This window comes from Cyprinodon tularosa, unplaced genomic scaffold, assembly GCF_016077235.1.
Source record: "Cyprinodon tularosa strain WSP-4 unplaced genomic scaffold, ASM1607723v1 ctg7, whole genome shotgun sequence".
In the NCBI taxonomy this organism is placed as follows: domain Eukaryota; kingdom Metazoa; phylum Chordata; class Actinopteri; order Cyprinodontiformes; family Cyprinodontidae; genus Cyprinodon; species Cyprinodon tularosa.
The window spans coordinates 1,572,847-1,596,687 of NW_024039451.1; the positions used below are offsets into that span (position 1 = coordinate 1,572,847).

Consider the following 23,841-nt stretch of genomic DNA (forward strand, 5'->3'; position numbering starts at 1 on the left):
TAACCTCTTTCACTGAGGTTATGGTTTTAGTTGAGTGTGTCTGTCAATCTGTGTGCAGGATAACTTAAAATTAATTTTTTACCAAAAAGGTCCACCTTAATCTAAGGAACAATCCATAAAGTTTTTGGTGATCATCACGTCATAATCTGGATGCAGGAATTATTTTAAAGGATTCTTTAACATGACAAGCAGTTCTCCTCTGAACCAAAAGGAGCTTCAGCATCAGACTTCAAAAGGTCAAACACTTAATCTGCTGATCAAAAAAGAAAGAGTGAATAAAGAGGGTGAGAGCAGAACAAACACCACAGGCTGCAGACACACGCTGTGCCTTATTTACAAACCTATGAAAGGATTTTATTGAAATTGTTACCAAAGGTACACCTCATGCAAAGGAACATTCATTAAAATTTGGTAATGATCCAGATCATGTGCAATTTTAGCTACAGGTGTAAGTCACATTATGGGGCAAAATTGTGCTTTGTGAGGGTCTGCACTCAATGAGGGCTTTTCTAGTTTAAATTGTCTTAGGGAGTAAGATCGTAAAACCACGGATACGGAAAGGAGGCTGAAAAATAAAGGGCGGATAAGAACTAAGGGGAGAGAGAAAAAAAGGGACAGGAAATAAAACAAGATATACAGCAAGTCCTAGAAGTCTGCTTTCACACCCGCATGAGACAGAGAGAAAGAAAACAGAGAAGAGAACAACAAAAAGAAGATGACAGACAATCAAAGTAAACATCAAGAAAAGTTTCCAGAGCAGCAGGTATCCCTTAAATATACAGTTAGTATATGTGTGTGGAAAGCAAAACCTATGGTGATTACATAACATTACTCAGGGTGGTCTATATTTGTAGCTGCAACTTAGTATTTAGTATTGGGGTCTATCCGTGGACACTTGAAATTCACTGGACTTTTTTTCCAAGTTTGAAGACGTTTCGCTTCCCATCCCAGAAGCTTTTTCCATTCAAAATGTCAGGAATAGAGTTCCAGGTTTTATACAGCAGCCTTGTTGGGCTACTGTATAAAACCTATTGCTGACATTTTGAATGTGAGGAGCTTTAACAGCTGAGCTCTTTTGTCCATCTGGTAAATGATCAATTGAAAAATAAATATGATTTACGTGTCTGTTTCAATGAGCAGCTGTCCCGCTCATCATGCCCTGCCTTAGGCAAAGGTTGTGATACAGAAGTAAATGAGATCTGAGATGCCAAAAAGAAAAAAAACATCTAAAGAATTACCCAGTAGTTCAGAGAATATTGTCTTTTAAAGAAGTTTTTTTTTTTACAGAAACTAAAAAAAATAAAATTTCACATTTTTAGAGATATGCTAAATAATAATAGTGGTGTATCTTAATAAATCATTACATTGTCAAAGGATTTATTTCACGAGGTCAACTCTAAAAGTGGAACATTTTCACAATTTATTATTAGATTTTGATGTCTTTGTCTTATTGTTGTTTAATCTATATTCCCGGGTAATATAAAATATTTGGTCCTTATTGGATGTAGAACAAAAACAATTAAATTGACTCAAAGCTTTAAAAAAATACAACTGTGGGTTCAGGGAATCTTAAAACTTACTAATTGCTTTAGTGAGTTTTTCTCTCTAGTAATGGGATGTACATGTAGTATCCCAGTGGAGTTGTTTATCTTCATTATGCTACGTTATGCTGTTAATATCAGTTTGTTCTGGATGTGTAGCAGCTTGATATCAGATCCTGAAGACTTCACATCAATCTAAGTGCTGCTATGGGAAATTTGAAACTGCTCAGTAAAGTTCCTTCTGTCTAAACACAGAAAACAACAGTAAAGCCTCATTTAGGAGGGAAACACTGCACTCCAGTGGCAGATCTACTAATATCCTTTATTCAAAAGTGATTATATGTTTTCCATAATCCTGTCAAAATTAGGAAAATTAAAATATGAAAATAATTCTCCATGTTTTAAGACAGAATAAAGAGAACAGAGATATGGCAAATTCCTTGGCATGTAAAAAAAAAAAAAAAAAAAAAAGATGCATGAGCTAGTAATTACTGTGTAATGACATTACAGGGTCATCAAGTGTGTTTAGCACCGATAGGGCCTAATATTAAACCAAATCTTTCAGGGTATCATTTGAAAATAGAACCTTTGTGAACAAAGCTTCCTCCACTCCCTCTCAACGCTCCCTACATGGAATGTCAGAACACCTGTTATCAACCAATCCAATGCTTAAAGACTCCCAGCTCCTCCCACTGCAGCTGATGGCGTTACTATGGGTTACAGGGTGGTGGCCAGCTCCATCTCTTTGGTGAGGAGACTCTGTGTTTCAGTCTTAACAAACACATGGAAACAGAAAAAGGCAAGGTGGAATGATTTATAGATTTATTTCAATTTATTCAATGTATAACTAAAAGGTTTTTTTATGAAGGAGCAACAGTGTGTTCTGATTTTCCTTTTTCTCCTTGAATTTTTTTTTATAGTTACCAAAAGATTTTTTTTATAGAGTCTTGCAAATGTATTAATACCCCTTAAACATTCTCTCAACTATAAAAACCTCTAGCAAATGTTTTGATATTGCCAAGCACATATAGTTATAACTCCATTACTCTTTTCCATGTCCTTGCTGTGTGAAGGAATTCCCACAGCATGATGGTGCCACCACCATGTTTTATAAGGGGGTCGGTTTTTTGCAATATTTATTATGCTTGATTCAAAATTTCACGCATAGTTCAAACAGTGTAAAGTAAAGAGCATCACTTATCTTTTTTTTTCTATATTTTTATCGTAGAGTGCCCTTGAGTGTTTTGATAGAGACTTTAAATCATTATTTATTTATTTCTTCATTGTTACTGCAAATTACACTTCCCTTAAAAGTTGTCTACAAAAAGTTGTCCAATCGACAAAATTCTGTCACATAATTTAAAGATTTCTGCAGCTCCTCTGAAGCTACCACCGTTCTATTGGTTGTTTCTCTGATTAATACTCTCCTTAATTGGTCATTAGCGGAAGTAGACAGCAATGTCTTGGTAGGTTTGCAGTGGCACCATACATCTTTACCAGATGTTGGACTGAATAGAGCTGTGTGATCCTCAAAGGTCTGGATGTTGGTTAATAGCAAAGTCATGCTTTGAACTTCTCCAGATCTTTCCTCTGGTTTACCTTTCTGCTGTGTTGCTCGGTTCTCATGATGCTCTTTGTTCACCAGCATTCTCTAATAAGCCTCTAATGTTTTGACTTGATTTATACTGAGACTGAATAACAAAGCAGTCAATTATAAGCATCTGCTTGTAAATAATAATAATTGTACTTTATTGATCTTAGATTGGAGAAATTTACCTCTGCATTTAACCCCTTCCCTTGGGTAGCAGTGGGCTGCAATCGTGGGGCGCCCAGGGAGCAGTTTGGGGTTAAGGATCTTGTTTAGAGACCCAGAGTGGCAATCTGTGAGGGGCTTGAACTCAGAACCTAAGGATTCCAAGCTCTATGCCCAAACCACTTGGCTGCCACTGCCCCAATTGATTTTATTTGATAGAATCAAAGGAAAGGGGCCTGAATATAAATTCATGCCACTTTTATGTTTTTTTTTCTTTTCATTTAAACAGCTCTTTGAGTTCTTTTGGCAGCTTAACAATGTCTAGTTTAATGTTTCTAGTTGATGCATCCCTGCTCCAACCAGGGGCAGATTTAAGAAATTTGGGGCCCTAGGCAAAGACAGGCATGGCGCCCTCTGAATTGAGAAGACAACAAATAAAACAGACCCAGTTTATAGATAGATTCAGAATTTTTTTATAGAATAGATATACATTATTTGTTCTACTGTATCTGAGACACGCTTAATATTATAAGCATTCTGATGCAATTTTAACAAAAGGATTTTTATCAAAAACATAATTAATGTGCACAAATAATGAATACCATACATGTGAAAGCTTTATGGGGCCTCCAAGAACTTGGGGCCCTAGCCAACTGCCTAGTTTTGCCTAATGGTAAATCCGCCCCTGACTCCAACACAGCCAGATCAACTGAACGGCATACTACCAAACTGGATGAAGAAGTAATTCAGTCATTTGAATTAGCTGCGTTAGAGCGTGGATGCATCTGAAACCTGCAGAACAGTAGATCTTGGGAACCAGGTTTGAAGACCCCTGATCTGAGGATTAGTATGACTGTGTGGTCTTTAAGCACAGTAATTGGAGCATTTCTGTAGTGGGATTCATGTGAATCAAGGTGCAACAATACAAAAGAGATGCTAAGCAAATTGCAAAGAAGTCTACAGGCAGCAAAAGAACATACTGTACTCAAAGAAGAGGCTGTCAGGGAAAACAAAACAAAACAATGTTTCAAGCTAAGGTCAAACAGATGAGGCAAAAAAAATCTAAGTCTTAAACCCTGTTAAGAGCAGCCCACAGGTGCAATTCTATAGAAATAAATTGTTATAATACAATACATTAAAAAAATTCCTTTTGCCAGTTTATTTGCATTGCTAACCAGTGGCTTTTAGCTGTGCTTCATTGCTACAGTTTGCTATCTTTAGCAGCTAACTGTGACTCAATGCCTACATTAACGTACCCAAACATCCTCTTGTGCATGTACCATTTGTCCATTTGTATGTTCTGTCTGAAAATTGATAGGGAATTCACAGATTGATATGAAAAATGCTGTTTTTCATTGGTTGTTTTTATCAATATGTTGCGGGGTGCATCACATTCATAGCTGGGAAATATGTGTTTCTGAGTATGACCAAGGTGCCATAGATGATGTTGTTCATATGGACAAAGAAAAATCTAAAAAGGCTGTGTGAGTTGGCTTAGTACGCTTAGGATTGATGAGCGCCGGAAGTTGACTAAGTATTTTGAGAAGGCCAAAAGCAAAATTCTCTATTCAGTATAATTTAAGATTGCTATAGTTTGTTTCTGCACATCCTGCACACATTAAAGACGGTATTCTAACTGAAGCAGACCCAGTGGACCAAGGACAGGAACCGGCTTTCTGTCGAGTCACTGTTCCTGTAAAATAACTTTTAAAAGACCTCTGGCAAATACTTTCTAAGCGTATTTGATAAGTAACCAAAAACTGCTCAGCCAGAAGCTAACTGTGAATGAGGAGACAAGAAGATTGAGAAAGGAGTCAGGGTAAAGAATGAAATGAACGACTAGAGTATTTACATTTTTTGATTTTTAAAACGTTTCTTAATGAGGCTGATGCTTTTTATTTTTAATCTTACCTTGAGGTGAAATTTCCTCAGATCTCTGATTTTCCTTTTTACAGTATGTATTAAAAGATAGCTTGCATTTTTAAAAGCTAATTTTCTTGTGCAGAAAATGCAATATTTCTATAATTATTCAATATCAGAGATTTTTAAGTCATTTTTTGCACTTTTTTTATTTATGAAACTCTATCTGAAGTGTAATATTTAGCTATTACTGCTAAACACAAAGAATGCATATTTTTTATATGTTTAAATTTTAAAACCTTTTTAAATGAGGAGGTCCATTAAAATATTTAAAAGCTGAGTCAAATATCTTCTTAAAAAAAAATTATATGACCACAATATCTAATTCCATTCAATTCAGCTTATTTATATAGTACAAATTCACAACACATGTCATCCCAAGTCACTTTACAATTCAACCAGATCATAAAATTAAATGAATTCAAAGTTTTTATCTAAGGAAAACTAGTTCATTGCTTCAATTAATTGACTCGAAGGCAATCCCTCACACAAAGCATTCTTGTAGTGACAGTGGAGAGGAAAAACTCCCTTTTAACAGGAAGAAACCTCCAGCAGAACCAGGCTCAAAGTGAGTGGCCATCTGCCGAAGCCGACTGGGGTTCAAGGAGACAAAAGCAGAGATGCAAAAGGCAACTGTAAACCAGCTCTACAGGTGGCAAGGAAAGACACAGCCAGGCAGACAAACTCTGAGCCAGCTCCCATGTCACAGGAAGAAGAGAGCACATCCAGCCAGTCACAGTCAGAGAAAAAGGACTACACTAAAAAAAACGGGCTGAACTTGATCATCTATAAACAACAGTGTTTATGGCCTCAGCACAACTTATATTTCTCTCCAGGATGGTGTCATAGCCTAACAGGAATAGACCAGATGGTGCTACTATGAGAAAAAGCAGAGAAAGGATAGCATTAGAGATAGAACTAACAAATTCTGCAGTGGTAGAATAGAGATAGAATGAAACAGAATGATGAAAAAGGGGTCCCTATGTCCTCCAGCAGTCTAAGCCTATAGCAGCATAACTATAGAGATAGCTCAGGATAACCTGAGGCACTCTAACTATAAGCTTTATAAAAAAGGAAGGTTTTAAGCCTACCCTTAAAAGCAGACAGGGTTTCTGCCTCACGGACAAACTGGTCGTCGGTTCCACAGGAGAGGAGCCTGATAACTAAAAGATCTGCCTCCTATTCTACTTCTATTAATTCTAGGAACCACTGGTAAACCTGCAGACTAAGAGCGAAGTGCTCAACCATTAACATGGTTGTGCTGCAATACTAAAGCAGTTGGCTTTGCTGTAGTGCCGTCTTTAGCTTCAGATCACATATAGCTTCACTCGTAATGCTGACTTCCTTTAGCAGAAAACTCTGGCATGTTACTAACCTAAATTTCAACAGGAGGAGCTAGAAGTGCTACAATATTTATATTAGCTTTTGTTGTTGGCTGTTATACAAAAAGTTTTGGTTGTTTCTTTTCTGATTTTTGTTGCATTAAAGTTTTTAAACTTACATAGGGGGAGACTTAGACCCAGCAACCAAAACACATCTCCTCATCATTGTTTCTAAAATAAAAACTAAACACCAATGAAAGATGAATACAATCTCTGCTCTCTGAATTCACTACTTTCAGACTGAACAGGACCAGAAGAAAACAAATGGCTCTTGTTTACACTTCTAATAAGACGGCCATGTCCTGTTTTGCTGATGTCACTGTTTGTCCTACATCTGTTGCGGATGCCAGGGCTGTGCCCTTCCACACCAGAGAGCACACTCTCTATCTATCTTCCAACTATTTAATAGGCTGGCTGCCAACTCTCCCCTTAGAATACCCAACACGTCTGTCTGTCCCTGCTCCAAAAACCATTTGTTTTCTTTTTATGGGACAAAGAATGTGGACGTCTGGGGTCCTGTCTGAACCTTTGGGCATTGCCTAACGCATAGTTTTTTTTTTTGGTTTCCCAACTGTTAAGAATTCACCTCTGATGTTCAGATGTGTGTCATTCTTCCCTACAGAAACCACCACCCCCACACAATCCCCCCCGGGAGATTTAATGGTAGAAGTAAAACCATTAGTTGCCCACCACGTTGTTATGGAAACTGGGCCGGCTTGGACTCACTGCTAACACACTTTTCATGGCCTCATGCAAGGGAGAGCTTTTGTCTGCTGTAATGCAACTCAGACATTGACAACATGTGTTAGTGTGCTGCTATCGATTGCAATGCAGCAGCAGTTTATTCAAAACTTACAAAAACCCTCAACTTATGATACTTTGCTGATAATGAATCATAGTTAATAAAATGCTATCTGAGTGTTAAAGAAATCTAAAATTAGATCTGTAGAAGCATTAAAAAACTATTTTTCATGACTGCTTTAAAAAGTTATAAGATAATCTGGCTTGGTAAAATAATAAATAAACTCACCAGTCAGATCCTGACTGATGGATCCACGTTCTTATCTTTTAGTAGCTTTAGTAGCTTTTCATCAAACACAGTTTCTTGGCTCTAATTTATCAAGTCAAGGTAAATTGGACTCAGGTTTGTTTGGACAGGCGGTTTTTCATGTATACGTAAAACAGAAATTTGTAAACGGGAGGGGCTCTGTTATCAAGATTGGTCAAATAATCTAAAACAGTTAGATGAGAGAAAAAAAGTTTGGGCCCAGATAGCTTTTGCACTAGCGCAACACCCTAATAATTGAAGTTTAAGTTGAAAATAACAGCATGTGATCATTGTTGAGGTTTGCAATGAATCACTTCTAGCTACTTTTGTAGGTAAGGTTAGTCCTGTAGCAGAGTTGTTGGAAGCTATGGTCTGGAGCAAAGATCCTAGGTAAGGAAAGGGTTGTAATCACATCTAAAAAGCTTCTATTTGCAGTGAACTTAGAGCTACATACTGATGCAAGCTCTACACTGGTGGAAGCATCATTTTGTAAGCTACAGAATATTCTAAAACCTCAAAGTTCTGGATTATTCAGAAAACATTCTTTTGTAGTTATGGTAATCTTAGCTACAGTCTCTTGTATGAGAGCCTTTAGGCAAATTCCAGCTAACTCCAGGCTTTATTTTTGAGGTAGACAATGATTTCATTACACAATCCTCTAAGATAATCATAATTTCAGTCTGGTTAAATGAAAGTCTCTCCTGTGCTGTAGACAGGGCTGCTTAGCTGCCAAAACTTTTGGCTGTGCGTGCAGAAGTCAGCAGCAGGTAAGGTGTGGGTGTGGTGCTGAAGGGATAGCGCCTTTCATTCTTGGACTGGGTGTGACTTTGAGGAACTCTCCAAGGTTCTGATCGCTCCTTGACCTTACAGGACAGGTTATGATTGGCACGTTCAGCACGTTTAGGATCGCCGCATGTCGAGGATTTAAAGAACAATCCAGTCAAATCTGATTTTCCTCTTCTTCCTGGAGCTACAGGTCATTTCATATAGAAGAAAAAAATATATATCCACCTGTCTAACTGAATCGGGGTTTGTTTTATTTTTTGCAAAACCTCGCTCCCCACCTTATGATGCGGTTTATTTAGACGGATGAGTAAGCAGTTCAGGATTGTTGCAGAGATCGCTTCAGCAGCTGAGGGTTTCTTTTTACCCCCTCTTTAATCACATTCCCATTTCTGCTGTGGGAGTGATTTCAGCCAGTATTAACCCTCCACGCTGTTTTCCCTTTGTCACAGTGCGACCACCTGCGCTCTGCAACCCTTAAGGCGGTGGCTGTCCAACAGAAGAAAGACAGACAAGACTGAAGAAGGGGGAAAAAAGCGACTAGGAGCATCTAAACATGTCAACCACCGGGGAAGTGTCACCTTTTTTCCACAGTGTGGGCTCTGACAGTCCCTCCAGGCCAAGGCAGAAATTTTGTGGCGTGTTTTGCCCGGTGGAAGGCTCCTCAGAGGCGAAGACGCTGGACGCGCTGTCAGCGTGCAGAGGCAGGAGCTCCGGAGGGAAAGTCATTGACCGGCAAAGCGACATCTCCCAGCCCAGGAAGGTGGAAATCAGGGAAAGCACGGGCAAGGAGGTGCTCCAAAACCTGGATGATAAACGGGTAATTTCCCTCTATTTTAAACCCTAATTTTATCCATGCCGTGCTCTTCCTTTCGTCAATATGATCCACTCAAATCTTGCATACAGCAATCAGTTATTTAAATACAAACGTGTGCAAATCACAGACACTCAATGAAAGAAGTTTAATAGAGTATAGTCGGTTAACTTAACCGGACTACATTTCCCAGAAAGCATCGCAATGTATCAGAGCAGAAGGCAAATAATCTCATGCAGAAGCTATAAAGGGAGTGGCTCTGTCTTTTCACTGATGATGACATTATTTTGTAGCAAGACCATAGTGACACAATATAATGCATTAATAAATCTTTAAATAAAGAATTGATATGTACACATTTGTATCTATTTACATTAAAACATTTCAAAGGAAATTGGACTAAACTTAAACTTTCCAGGCCTGTAAGAATCACCAAAATCAGTTATCTTTGCCCAACGCCTGAATAATGGGAATATATAGTGAGCACATTTTGAATAATTGCATCGAAACTGCATGACTCTGATCAAATATGTGTGTCATTCTGCAAACCTTTCTGCCCTTTTCTTCTGACTGAACTGCTGTAAGAATTCTAAGCTGCATTTCTCACCCAAACGTCTTCAGATCTGGCCACAAGATGTTTTATGTGACTGACATCATGTAATGACATATTCTAATGCTGAAATCATAATAGTATTTTGACTTTGATTTCTAACTTATGTGGTGCTCTGCTTTGGGTCATGGTCATTCTATGAGACCCATTTTCGTCTAAGCTTTTGCTGATTATTACTTAAAAACATTACCCCTAATGTTATTCACGTATGATGCCATCTATTCCGTCTATTTTACAGCAAAACATCAACACACCGTTCACAGCTAGTGGTTCTGTTCCCAGGCTTGTAAGCTTTTTCTTTTTCCTGCAAATATAATGATACATCTTATATCTAAGGACACCTGTTTAGTTTCATCAGTTCACTGGAGGTGTTTCCAGAAAGGTTTCTGTCCCTGAATGCATCTACAAACTGTACACTGCTATTTTTCACAAGGTGTATATTTTTTCTGGTATGTATGCACACATTTTTGCACCAGAGAACATTAATCTCTGAGACACAGAACTGATTAATTCCCGAAAAGTGTGATTGCTGGACGTTTCAGTTGTGTTTATATTTGTAATATAATTATTTAAAAATATCAATGTGGCTCCTTCAGATTAACCAGTTTTGTGGAAATCCATATTTCTCTACTTTTGACGTCTTGATGACACTGTCTTTTTTAGGTGTTTTTAAATACATCCACTTGAGTGCGTCTATTTAATGCAAATGTTGGGAAATATATATCAGAAGAAGCTAAAAAATCTATCATGTAACCATCTGGGAAAATGTGTTAAAGCCAGAACAATCTTACATTATTATTACTATTATTATTATTATCATTGTCATCATCATTAAGACGTTTTTAAAAAATATTAATGTAAACCTTACTGTATTTTGGAATTAAGATATAGAAAGTCTTAAAACATACATTTTAATTATATATGTTATGTTTATTGAATTTATTAGAGTGAATGAATAGTTTTGGTCCTAGGTAAGGATACTAATGCTGATAATAGCAATAATGAAACATGAACCTGCGGTTTCTGAATGTAGACAAACAATGATCTGTTTAGCAGCTTCTTGGTTCTCATTTTAAGAGTTTGGGTTGGCTTCAGAAAAAAACAGCTTCTACTTCCAGTTGTTAAAAGCTTTGGGTGGGGAGGGTAAATCATTGTATCATGTTACATATTGATCTATAGCATTAAAGCAGCCAAGCCTTCTTCATCCTTATACATACTTAAGAAATACATCCATGATCACTGGCCTTTCACTTTAGTGAAATAATATACATGTAATTATAGTTTTCTAAAGTGCATTTTGCTTATACTACTAATATGTGGGCTGCATGTAATAATTCTGATGGGCTGTTAAAAATCATTCAGGTTGTATTGGTGGAAGCTATTTGTTTAGGTTCCTGTTGGGAATAGAATCTCTGAGCAGGCATTGTTAGAATGCTAGTTAGTCTTTTCATCCATGAGTTTAGCACAGTGTGATGGAGATGAAGTGGTAATATTTTCCGGAATGCCTTGAACTTAGTTACAAGAATGATTTAGAAACACAAACCAGTAATATTGAGCATGTAAATGAGGTGAAGCTGTCATATTTGTAATGAACAGCAGGGGGCGTACCGACAAACACCGTCAGGCAGTCACTAGCGCACCTCACAGTCTGCATAAACTAAGTAAAGGATAGTAGAGCCTGCTGTCTGTCTGTCTATATATTTTCTATTGATAATTGATAGAGTAACTTTGATCAACAAAACTACATTTATAAAAACATATTTATACTGTAATTGGATTTATTGTATTCATATGAATTAGAATAGAATAGATTTTAATAGAAAATATTTTATTGTCCCACAATGGGGAAGTTGTGGTAATTTGATTATATACTGTCAATGACGGAATACATTTTTTTTCTAATAGTTTTATTTAGATCAGTGGTTTATCATTTTTATTTTAACATCTAGATCATATCTATGTAGACCATATATTTTATTAAAATACATTTTTTAAAGGTACTCATTCATCTTTCTGTTTGTTTATTTGTTTTTATTTAGAAAGTGTATCATCCTGCATACTTAACTTATTTATAATTAGTGAAATATATATGAAGGGAACATATGTGGGTTTCCCTCCCAGACCGTCTCCATAGCATGATGATGATGATCATCATCATCATCAACATCTAAAATTTTTTTACAGAAGACCCTAAATTAACTTCCATGAAATGTTTACTATACATGCACATTCAAAATTGTGCCTTTATCTTCAGAAACAAGTACTGGGAAAGTTGTCAGTTAATTTCCAGGTTGATCTCACCATAGGTTGGTTTGCCCCTGGGCAAGGCACTGAACCCTAATGCTTGTATGAATGTTAGTATTACTGGAAAAAAAGAGACTCTAGTGATAAAAAGCAGTTGGTAGGTTTAGGAAAGCAGTATACCAATTCACTATTTAGTAGCTAGATCTCGATATGTAAAAGTGCAGCAGAATACATCATCACAAAATCAGTTATATCAAAAACTCAGTTCGAAAAGCAATATTTGTGGGTTATCATGAATAAAAACTCTGCATATTCATAAGATAATCACGTTGTTTCAGCAGATGGCCACACTAGACAGAGATGATCGAGATGTTAAAGGTCACAGGAGAGTTGGAAGGAATGACATCACACCTGGTTTGATGATGCAGCCTCCGTCTAGTTACCCAAATCAGATATAATGTGACCATGTTTGTTAACTAAATAAATAATCAAATATGTTTTAGCAAAGACTAAATTTAGCCTTTTGACACAGTCATGACTGATCAAAAAGGAGATTTTAAAACAGTTTTTTTCCCCTCCTTGCTTGAACTCCAACTTCCAATTCAATATTTATTCAAATTAAAATGAAAACTGATTCCAATCAAGGCCCCTGAAGGCTCCTGTTTCCTTAGCCCCAACAGTTTCCATTGTCGTTTCCTATGTTTCATTCTGCCTGGAAACTGACAACAATTTAAGACCTTCTTTGTTGGAGCAAAATTCTCAGTTTTTGGAGCTCAGAGAGTAAAAAGAGCCTGGATATAAGATGGCTGCTGGGCGTTTCTTCCTGGGAATGTTTGCAGCCTCTCCCCCTCTCCATCCTAATCCATGAAGGGAATTGATGGCATTAGTGCTGCTCGCCTGTCAATGGAGCAGGGCGAGGCTCTGCGCATGCTCGGTGCGGACCTTTCCAGGGGAAGAGGCTGTGTAGGCTGCGCCTCCTTTCTGTTCTCGTCTGATTTCGTCTTGGGAAGGAAAAGATTTCGGCGCGCCGGCGGAGAGCAGGGAGGCTGTCAGGATCCGGGTTAGAAGTTCAGGCAGTTTGGATCTTCCAGGTTTGGTTCCCCTGAGGGTTTCAGCTCCGTTGTTCTCCCCTTTAAGAACCGGCTTGAGTCTGCAGTATAATCCGCACTCCACCGTCCAAAGACGCAGCGCAAAGAACCCAAACACCGGTGAAGATGTCTGGATACCAAGGCAAGAAGAACATCCCCCGCATCACAGTGAGTGTCCGGCTGAGTGTTTGCAGACCGAGCCCTCTGAGGGTAAATCCGGCTGGTGGATTTTTAGGTTTTACTGGTGTGGGCCTGCGGGCGTGGACTCAGGATGTCACCGGCGTGGGTTTGGTTCCCCGCGCCGCTGCGCTCCGATACAAATCTAAGCTCATGGCTGCAGGAATTTCATCTCTTTATAGCATTTTTTCTTCTTACTTTAAAAATCTGCATCTCTCTCTCTCAGATCAAGAATGCGCCCAGAGAGCAGAGGTGACTGCAAATGTCCTGGTTTCTGCAGCATCTTTGCGGCAAGTGCGCACATGTCTGCATAACCCTCAGCTTCTACTCCTCTGGGTTTAGATACCCTTTTTCTGCACAAGTCTTTGTCTCTTGTGGTATGCATGCCAGTGGTGATTTCACGCTGGCGGTCTTTGTTAGGCGGGTGTCCCTGCACGACAACTGGTGGGAGCAAATGCGTCCCCTCCTCAAACTCTCCTTTTTTATTTATTTCTCCTTTAGGACAGTCATCTTCTCTACTTCTGATCTATTTTTAGAAGGCATTAACTGTGCTTCTGTGGAAGCGGATTATTTCACTGAATTCATTGCAGAACAGGGATGGTGATGGTGGTGATTTCAATGGAAAGTGGAGAACAGGGAGGGGAGGCAGGGCAGAGAAGGGAAGGGAGGGGACAGAGGGTCCTATTTCCTTCTATGCTCTTTCAGCTGTGCAGTGAGGGGAGGATGCATGTTGGCAGAGCAGGGAGGAGGCCACTGTCTATATAGCCCTATAGTGGATTTCATACAGCACAAAAAGTGCAACATCAGGACCCTGCTACTGCTTTAGAGGTGGTACTTTAAGACCTGACTCAAACTGACTGCAGAGGCATCAATAAAATGCACAGGTTGTACTATTATTGGTTGATTTCAGATTTCTCTTAAGCTTTGATGTGCACAGAAAAAAAAATAGTGATAGGAATGATGAAGCATATATAAAACGATTGCAATGAGTTGGCTGGTTCAGATTCTTTTCAGGGTTTGGATCAGAAGTGTGCAGAGAATTAGGTCACTTGAACTGAACGAAGTTTAGCAAAAATAAACGGACAATTCCAAAATCAATTTAAATCTACTGGTTCCAAAACTGCAACCGGGTTTGGAACCACATTACCAAGGTTAAGTGTTTTCTGGTTCTAAGCTTGAAAATAAGCAGGGTTTAATTGTTGCGGGGCTTTAATTTTTGTTAACTTCTGTATTTTAGGAAGAAAAGACGTGTTACATGTGTCTAAACATGAATAAATGATGGAGACTGTTTCTTGAAAATCCAGTTTTTTTTTAACGTACTTTAAGTGCATGTGTTGCTTTTGATGTGTGTGCTGGGATCTCAGACGCATAAATCCTCATACCTCAGTAGAACAAAGCTGTTCTCTTCATTATTATTTTCTCTGACTCTTTGGGTAATGGTGGGAACATCCATGATGTATAGCCACTCATCCCTCTCTCCAGCTGATTCTGGAAGATCTCCAGACCAGAACTCGTATGTAGTTCCTCCTGTGAGTTCTGGGTTTGCCCCGGTGGGACTGAACCTCCATAGGGAGTCATCCAGGAAGCATGTTGATACCTGCAGGAGTTGTCGTGGCTCTGCTGGATGAGAGAGACTTATTTCTAAGGCGGAGCCTAGTTGCTTGGGTTAAATCAATAGTGCAGAATACTCAAATCCAGGTATCTTGGTACAGGTACCTGTATCTTTATAAGGCCATCTGTTTTCCAGTAATTGCACATTTTTTCTTTGGAGATCCTTTTCAAACCTTATCTATTCAGAAGTGTTGATATTTATCTTGACGTAATTACAGCTACCCCAAATATGAAGAGCATTTTAGCTACTTGTATGTATGTATCTTTGATATCTCTTTGATAAAAAGGGTCAGAAAAAGTATTTACAAATTCTAAAGTTTGCTTCTTTATATTTCCAAATGCAAATATTCCTTGCATCTTTGCAGGCAAGATCTGATGATATATGGTTCCCTGTCAAAAATAAAACCAGCATGTTCTACACCCTCTTTTAAAGCCTGTGGGACATTGTCAACATAAAAGAAAAGTAACATTTTACAAAGATAACTAGAATAGATAAATAATGTTTCTTTTCAAATTATGATTTTATTCATGAAAGAAAAAACAAATTACTTATTTTCCGACCTTTTAGGCTCCAACTACAAAATGCACTTGAAAAAAATCGAAATCTAGATAAGTCATTTTTGTTCTTAAAATACGTGCATTTGTTCTTGGATTTAGGAGGAAAAATATACATTTTGCCAATGGAACAAGACGATTTACATTTGAAATAAGAAAACACAATTGAATTGTGTTATTTCAAGTGCAAATTATCTAATTATTTTAATTTATGAGTAAAAAAATACTAATTCCACCGGCAAACTACCTCATTTACCTACTCAAATTAAGAATAAATACACTTGATTTAAGAAATTTTCACTTATTTCTAGATCATTTTTCCAATGTGTTTGCTGTATCTGGCAAAGAGTCTTGAGTAAATGTGGATGAATTTTGTCCATCTTTTTGCAAAATTATGTCATTTTAGCTATGGTGAAGAGAGTTTATCAACTGACAGCTTCTTGGAGTGATGCATTTATCAGATTTGAGTGACTTTGATTAGGGCTATCTGAAAACTTTATATCACAAACTGATGGATGGGAAGGTTCACCCAATTACAGCTAGTCCTCTTGGCAGCCCCAGATCATCACACTTCCACCCCCATGTGTGACTCTCAATGCTATGTAAAAATGCGTTTTTACAGGATGTGCAACTTATAACAATCCGAGGTTTGTCTCGTGTATTGAATATTTTCTCCAAAGTTTTGGGGGAAAATATAGGTGTTTTTAGAAAAAGAGACCGGCCTTTGTGTTTTTTCTCCCATTGAAGCCTTTTGTGGAAAGTCTTTGTTTCTTCTTATAGTTTAATCATAAAAACTGACCTTCATTGCAGTGCTGTAGATGTTCTTCTGGGTTCTCCTTTGTTCTCTATTAGCGATTGATGCTCTCATGGAGTCATTTTTTTCAGATCATTGCTGTCCCATGATTTTCTTTATTTTTGGTTTACTTGACTATATTAGAATTTGAAAGATTTTTTTAAAAAGCCATTTCCCCTCATGTTTTATTCTTTTAGATGAATACATACAGTGCTACTTTTTGAGATCTTTTAGCCGACATTATGTTGTCAGACGGGTGCTACATATTTAACTTATTAATTGACTCTTCCAGTCTGGATGTCGCTAAGAAAACTGAACCCCTCCCCTTTCCAAAATTATGATTAATCAACGTTTCTTCAAGTGATTACTTTTTCACAAAGAACCAGGAAAATTTGAACCGTTTTTTTCCCAATGTGTTTGAACGGAAACATGTAATCTTAATTAAAAATAACAAAAAAGCCAGGAAAAAAAACAACAATTGGTTAAGCGGAAATATTTATTGAAGAACATGAAGATATTTTTAACTTAATTTTTTTTCTAATGTACGCCCTGTAGTTCTCGACTTGTTTCCGAGTGCAACATTATGGACTTTTGTCCTTTTCTGAAGCATTTCAGGAGCAGCTGCTGCTTGGTGGAGAGATCAGAGGATTAGGGGGGTTCTTGCAGTCGGACGTAAATGGATAGACGTTCTTATTCTTGAGCAGAAAAAGTGGGTCAGAGACCAAAGCTCATGTCTCTGGAAGTCGGATTTAAATACGTTTGACTGAAATTTCTTTATCATCAAAGGTCTGTATCTATGTCTACATATTTTAGAACTAATGTTTCTTTGGCTTTAGGTGACAATCCTCTTTCCAATTTCTTCTTTGAGATTGAAAGCAAATTAGCCCATTAAACCCAACAGACGCTGCAGAGGAAATGAACGTTAAATTGAATTAAAACCTACAGAGGAAAAGTTAGAGCAAAGACAAAAGATATCACTGTTTGCCTGACCTTTATGCTTTTAATTAATCAGTTTGGGTTAAATATTATGCTGCATCTGAATGGTGAATCCTTGTTCCCATTGTAGTCTGGGTGGAGAACTGGTCAGTCAGATGGAGTCATGTCAGCTGCACAGATAGGACTGATCTTCAAGCTGCTTTGATTAAATATGAATGAACCCTCTGCATGTCCACCACCTGGTTCTGCAGCCTACAGACTAATACATCTGAACTGTTGGCATTAACTGGCTAAGTTCTCACAAAAATAAAATAAAAATAAATGTGTATTTATTGTGGATTGTGGTAAGATGACAATAAAAGTGACAATAAAAAGTTTCCGGTAAGACATCGGTCACTTCATAGAGTCAGAGCACCAGAAATTCAAAATCAGCTGTAAAAATAAAATCCCAAATATCACATATCACAAATTCTGTCATATTTTATCAAATTATATTATTTCATCCATATTTTCTTTATAACGTGAATAAACCTATCTGGTTTTTACCCTGACTGAGCTTTGGGCCTCGCTAACTCCCAATTTGCACAGGTATCTGTCTTTCAGAGAGTTATCTACAGACAGGTAGGCCACTGACTGCATATTATCTCTCATCAGAAGCACATTTGTTAGAGAATACCATCAAATCAAAATCATCATTCAGCCAAAAAGAAATGTAGTAACTGAAGAAATTAATCAAGTGGCTGTTTTCTTTTATTACACTTTCTAAATTAAGTTGTTATTGTGTCCCATTCTATTAAATTTCTTCATTATTTTTCACTTTAGAAATAACGGTTTATTTCAGATTCAGATTCTTTGGTGTTTATTATAAACTCATTATTTTGGCATCAGATTTGGATATTTGGTTATAGAAACCTAACATAGTATTCTTATAAAATCTAACCACCTCATCTATGCATCCGACCAAGTTATTTGTTTCCTTTAAGTAGAAAACTTTAGACCGATTTGCATTTGTAATTATGAGAATTATACATTTATACAGGAGCAAATAAAAAAGTAAAAAATCTCCTTAAGAGGATAAACAGAAGAAGCTATATTGCAAGATGAAGGAGGATGAAAATAGCTTCTCTATTTTTAAAGCTCTTTGAAATTTCCTCTTTGGCAGTGCTTTGATCCATCCTGATAAATCCACTGAGGGAGCATTAAGTGGTTTCAGATCTATCAGACTCGCAGCCTTTTTTGCAAGAGTAGCTCCTGTTGATGTTAGCAGCAGCCTCTGTATTGTGGCATTTTCTGATATGTGAGATGTCCAGTCAGTCAAAGGGGAACAGGCATCCTCCTGTTACATGCACCACTGCTGGCTGATGCTGAACTTGGTGTCTGAATAATGTGTTTCAAATGATTAAAGAACCATTTTACCATTTGTAAATGCATCAGTTTTAGTACAGCATTGCAAACAGAGATGGTTAAAAATCTTTTTTATTTTTTTTTTTAAATCAAACAATTAAGCATTGTTACATCCTGGGTTGCTCAGTAGAGAGAGATCATTACGTCAGCTGGCTGATATTTTTAACTGATATAAGCAGTTTTTGTCTTCAGTATCGGCCGATATTTGCATATCTTTAGGGGAGTGGTTCCCAAACTGGAGGATGCAGCCCCTAGGGGTGGCTTAGTGTAATTGCAGGGTTGTGTGGTAGAAATTAACTGAGTAAATGACCCATTTTGAGAGATTTTTAAAAATTTTATTTGTTGAAATATGTTCCACAGTAGAATAAACAGCTAAACTGTAAAGATTATTGTATTTAAAGTGGTTGGTTTAGCCATTCAAATGAAATTGTAGTTCATGCGATTGCGATATTTATTTTCTGCTGGTAACTTTTCTTTGTTTAAAAGGTTGAAGCAGGTTAGAGATTAGAGGGAAGGCAAAAAATGTTTGTGTAAACAAAATGGGGTCTATATTATCTTGGGAAGATTCTCAGTCTTCCAGGTCATAGTAATTTTTTAATTTTGAATTGAAAAAGATTCCTGGATGGGAAGCTAAACGTCTTCAACCTTGGAAAACAAAGTCCAGTGGAATGTTTTTTTTTTTTTTTTTTTACTTTTTAGTGAAAGGGGGTCTACCAAGAAGAATTTGGAGCATTTAACAGGTGTGTCTCCAGATCATCTGAAGCACAGGCATTGCTGCTCCCTCCATTTGATATCCATAGTTAATGTTTAGTTTCATTTATCACTAAATGTTGGATTTTTTTTAAAAATAGGTGACATTTGTTTTCATTATGTCATTTTTATCATGTAAGAAGAAGAAGAAAAAGCTGTCTCAAAGCTATAGGCAGCAGGTATTTTAGATCAGTCAGTCTGATGTCAAAATAATTGGTATCTGCGACAGACTTTAAAAATTGGTATTGGTCGATCTCTAGTGATTAGTAAGTTACCAGCAGCCTGTGGAGAACCAGAGCCTAAAACTCTGACACGCTGTTGACTCACATGCCTTACAGTTTACGTCCTGCTGGTCCGATCTGCCACCATATGACTGGATCTGCTTGAACTTTTAGGGACCTTTCAGAATGAACTTCTTCATTCATAGAAACTAGAGAGGTTCTCTGCTGTAATCATCCTCTAAACAAGAGAGATGCTGTTAGATCCTGATGCCTCACAGCAACTTCTAGAGTGAAGGAGGGACATTTTATTATTGGACAGAGAGTTTTAAAACACACCGTGTTTTAAGTTTTCATAGTGTAAAAAAGATATTGTGGTTTGCCGTTTCGTCAAACAGACGCTTCTTTCTCTGTACTATAAGGAGCCAACGTGGAATTTCACTGATTTAGACTATAAAACGGATAATTCTTATGATAAATCAATAAAGAGATGCATGTTAATCGAAGTAAATGGCTTCATTAAGTCAAATCTGAGACTTTTAGGGTCATTAAGATTACTGGTTTCATTTTGCAAAGATGAAGAAGCTAGTTGTGGAAAACATTACAAGTTGTGGGGAAAAATAATAGAAGAAGAAGAAAATTATGAATGAATGGAAATAAAATAAGATTTAACATTTTAACATGATTCAATTAAAGATGCAGTAAAACTGCAGCAAACCGATTCTTGTTACTGGCAGACATAAAAAATTTTTTTAGATATTATTCAATGTTGATGTTTTAATCTGAACATTTAATATGTTTAATATGTCCTTGGATGTTTCATATGGGGTCAACTTAGGTAATATTTTCATCCTGAAGTGGTTATGTTTTATATTTTAAACCAGATTTCTGCTCAGTTTCTGTTGCCAGGTTGTAGATTTTTATTTGACCTTTTTCAGGGGTAGTTAGGATGGAAAAACAGTTTTCACAGCAGCTGTCTGAACATGAATGCAGGTCGTTTTATTTCGCTTCATCCAGGACGACACACGTAATTCAGCTGGCTGCTTTCTCTACCTGACTTCCTAAATGTTTCCCGGGATATTTTCCCCTTTGGAAACACAACAGAAAATGTTGCCAGGTTACGTCTAACTCTGGCAGACGTTTTACTCTGCATACTGATTTAGAAGCAGGGTTTGTCCTCATGTCAGCTTCATTTTATTCTTACCTTGTTTTTTTTTGTTTGTTTTTTTTATTCTGTAAGAAATCCTGTATAACATTATTTTGACAAAGGGCCACAGAACTATAGGAAACATGGAACTTAGGATGTAAAAGCTTCTAGAGAAACCCATCCTTCTTCCCTAAATGCTGCATATTAGCATCTTTTCCATCATTGTTTTGGTTTTACAAGCTGCAGCTGTTGTAATTGACTCTTATAAACCAAGTCGTCACTTTACTGCAGCTGTTCTCGTCACAAAAACAATTGTATAATTAATGTCCGGCACCAAAATAAAGGCATGCTTGCTTTTTATTAGATTTCTGAGCAGTCAAACTTTCACCCCCTTAATTTGGGGGTCTCTATGAAAAGGACATATTTGGAAGTTTAAAAACCAAAGATTAATAAAAGGGAAGGAAAAAGGTAGTCCATTTTTTAAGAAGAAGAAAAAATGCAGGATACATTTTTATTTATTCCCTCTGAGTTGATTTTTAGTTGAACAAACTTTTTTCTGTAGTCTTATCTCCAGGTCTTTTGGGTGTCGTCTCTTCCAGCTTCCGATTTCAAAACCGTTATTTGTCCTTTTATTCTTTAAAAAAATAGCTCAACTTTACTTGGGTTTCACTGTTAGCGCCTCAATTCCTAATTTACTTTTACAAGGTCATTTTTTGTTAAGTTGCCTTTACCTGAGTCATCCGCAGAAACTTAACTGTCATCCAGTCTGACCAAATTCCCTCTCATTCCCCAGCATGATGCTGCCACCACCGTTTTAAAATCCACTGTTGGTGTTATTCAATCAATTCTTTACATGGCATATGGAAAACTATGGGCAGAACCTCTAATGATTCCCTTTAAAACTTGGCATATTCTTTCACGTCCTCCATAATTCCTAATTATAGTAGTCATCCTGACTGATTGATCATCTTATGTAAATAATCATTAGCTTGTTTCCTGCTTCTCTGATTATTGCTCAGTTTGCTCAACCTGTCACTTTAGGTGGTTGACTCTGTCTTTTTTTAGGTCTGCAGTTGGTTCATAATTTTCTTCAAATTTCAGATGTGTTTAAAGCTTCAAAGCGTCCCCTCTTTCCTGTTTGTTTGGTTCTTAGGTCTTCAAAATGCTGTTTGTTTACGCAAACTCTTACTAAACTAGAAAACTCAAGGAACTTTTTCCAATGGTTTTTATTTTGAGGTATGCAAGTCGTTTCACACAAAATGTAAATAGGGGATGTATATAGTAGTGGCTGGAGTGGTGAAAGTCATGCCTGCTTACTATTTTGAAGGAATTTTGGTTATTTTTAACTTGCTTGTTCACCAAAGTGGTGAACATTGAAGGGTATCAGTGAGTGTGGGTATGAGAACTGTGACAGTGAACCCACTGAGCTTTGTTCACATCCTGTTTGCTTGAATCTCGTGCAGGAAAAGGTCACTGGCATGCTTGGCTCAGATCCAGAACATTAACAATCTCCCACCGACCTCCCACAAGCTCCAAAACAATCAGATAACTTTACACTGCAGAGCCAAACTATAGGGATGTTAGCCATCAGGAAAAAACTAACTGCAGTTAATAAAATCCATCTTTATCTCTCTGTAAATGATCAAACATTAATATATTTAAAGTCCAACTCAGGATCTTTAGGAACACTGAAAATCCTGACTAATGAGAAAATGTCAGCCATGATGTAATGGTACATTTTAAAGCAGGATGAACGTGTGCCAGCTGCGGCTGAAGTGAGGCTCAGGGAGACCCTCGCCCCACAGAAGTGATGATTACCTCATGATGGTTTGAATTTGGTCCTGTCAGTACAGGTCCACACCTTTTAATAGACATCAGAGAAGTTATACTTTTTAATCATGAAATCATGTACTGTGATAACATAAGGATATTCTAATAAATATGTTTGGATTTTAATGAGAAATGTCAAGTGATATTTTAACCATCAAGATCCACACATGCACAGGACAAGATGCACGAATGTATTTCTGATTCATACACAGATATATGAATGCATGTGTGCACCCTGAGCATGTGTGGATCATGTGTTTGTATTTGTAAACATAGAGACTCCTTTATCGCAACTACTAAAGACATTTGATCTAAATTTTCATTAATTTCTGGAAAAACGTCACTTAATTTCTCTTTAACACCAACAGTAAACTTATTTCTCTCATTAAAGATCATTTATGAACAAAAGTCTGTAAAAACAATTTCCCCCCTAAAAACCACTGTTATCCCCTTTAGCTGAAAATCCTCAGTTAACATGAATATAGAAAGTTTCTCCCGCTCTTCACTTTCAGTGATGGGACATTTAAAAGCCGAAAAGCTGACTTAAAGTCACCTAATAGCATCCCTGTCAGATCAAGATCTGGGCTTTTTACGGTACTAGTGGCTTGTTTTTTTTTAATGGACAGTAGGCTGACAGGAAAGGGGTAATGAGAGAGAGACATGCAGGAAAGGATCACAGGTCAGATTCGAACCCAGGTCGCCCGCATCAAGGACTAAGGCCTCCATACATGGGTCGTGTGCGCCCTCCCCTGCGCCACCAAAGCACGCCCAATCCATAGAGCTTTCATTTTTATTTTTTGGTTCTTTGCAGGGTCCAGCTTTATTTTGGTTTTATGTATTTATTTATCTTTACAGATATTCACCTTACATACATGCTTGAAATCATCATGGGTTCTGTTATGCTGAACTGACCTGGTTTAGTTGCAGCAGAGATTCACCAAACCATGACTTTTCTTCTCACTAAATACAAAAACCATGATACTTTTTATTTTTATTTTTATTTTATAATACGATTTAAATTCTGTTTAATTCATAGGTCTGCCGGTTTATATTATGTCCATCTGATTCAGCAATTAACTTCTATATCAACTCACAAAAACGTTTTTAATTGTGTTGTGGCAATTTTATCTCTAGGCTCTTAAAGGCGAAAAGGCATTCAGGTCAACAACAGAATACTTTAATATAGACATTATATTAGATCATCTGTTCTCTGTAGTTTCTTGCCTTTTGAATTTTA

The 23,841-nt window shown here is 37.2% G+C and overlaps 1 protein-coding gene across 2 annotated transcripts in view; it reads left to right on the plus strand.

The window, feature by feature from the left end:
• Nucleotides 1–8,820: 8,820 nt before the first annotated feature.
• The window catches only part of dpysl2b (dihydropyrimidinase like 2b), a 35,432-nt gene continuing 20,411 nt past the window's right edge, over nucleotides 8,821–23,841 (plus strand). Inside the window, exon 1 of one of the 2 annotated variants that reach the window (XM_038268245.1) lies at nucleotides 8,821–9,247. In XM_038268245.1, the coding sequence (XP_038124173.1) occupies nucleotides 8,984–9,247 (264 nt within the window). In that variant the 5' untranslated portion in view covers nucleotides 8,821–8,983. Of the gene's footprint in view, nucleotides 9,248–13,028; nucleotides 13,352–23,841 lie in introns of those variants that run through there. The other variant, XM_038268246.1, reaches the window with a different exon arrangement.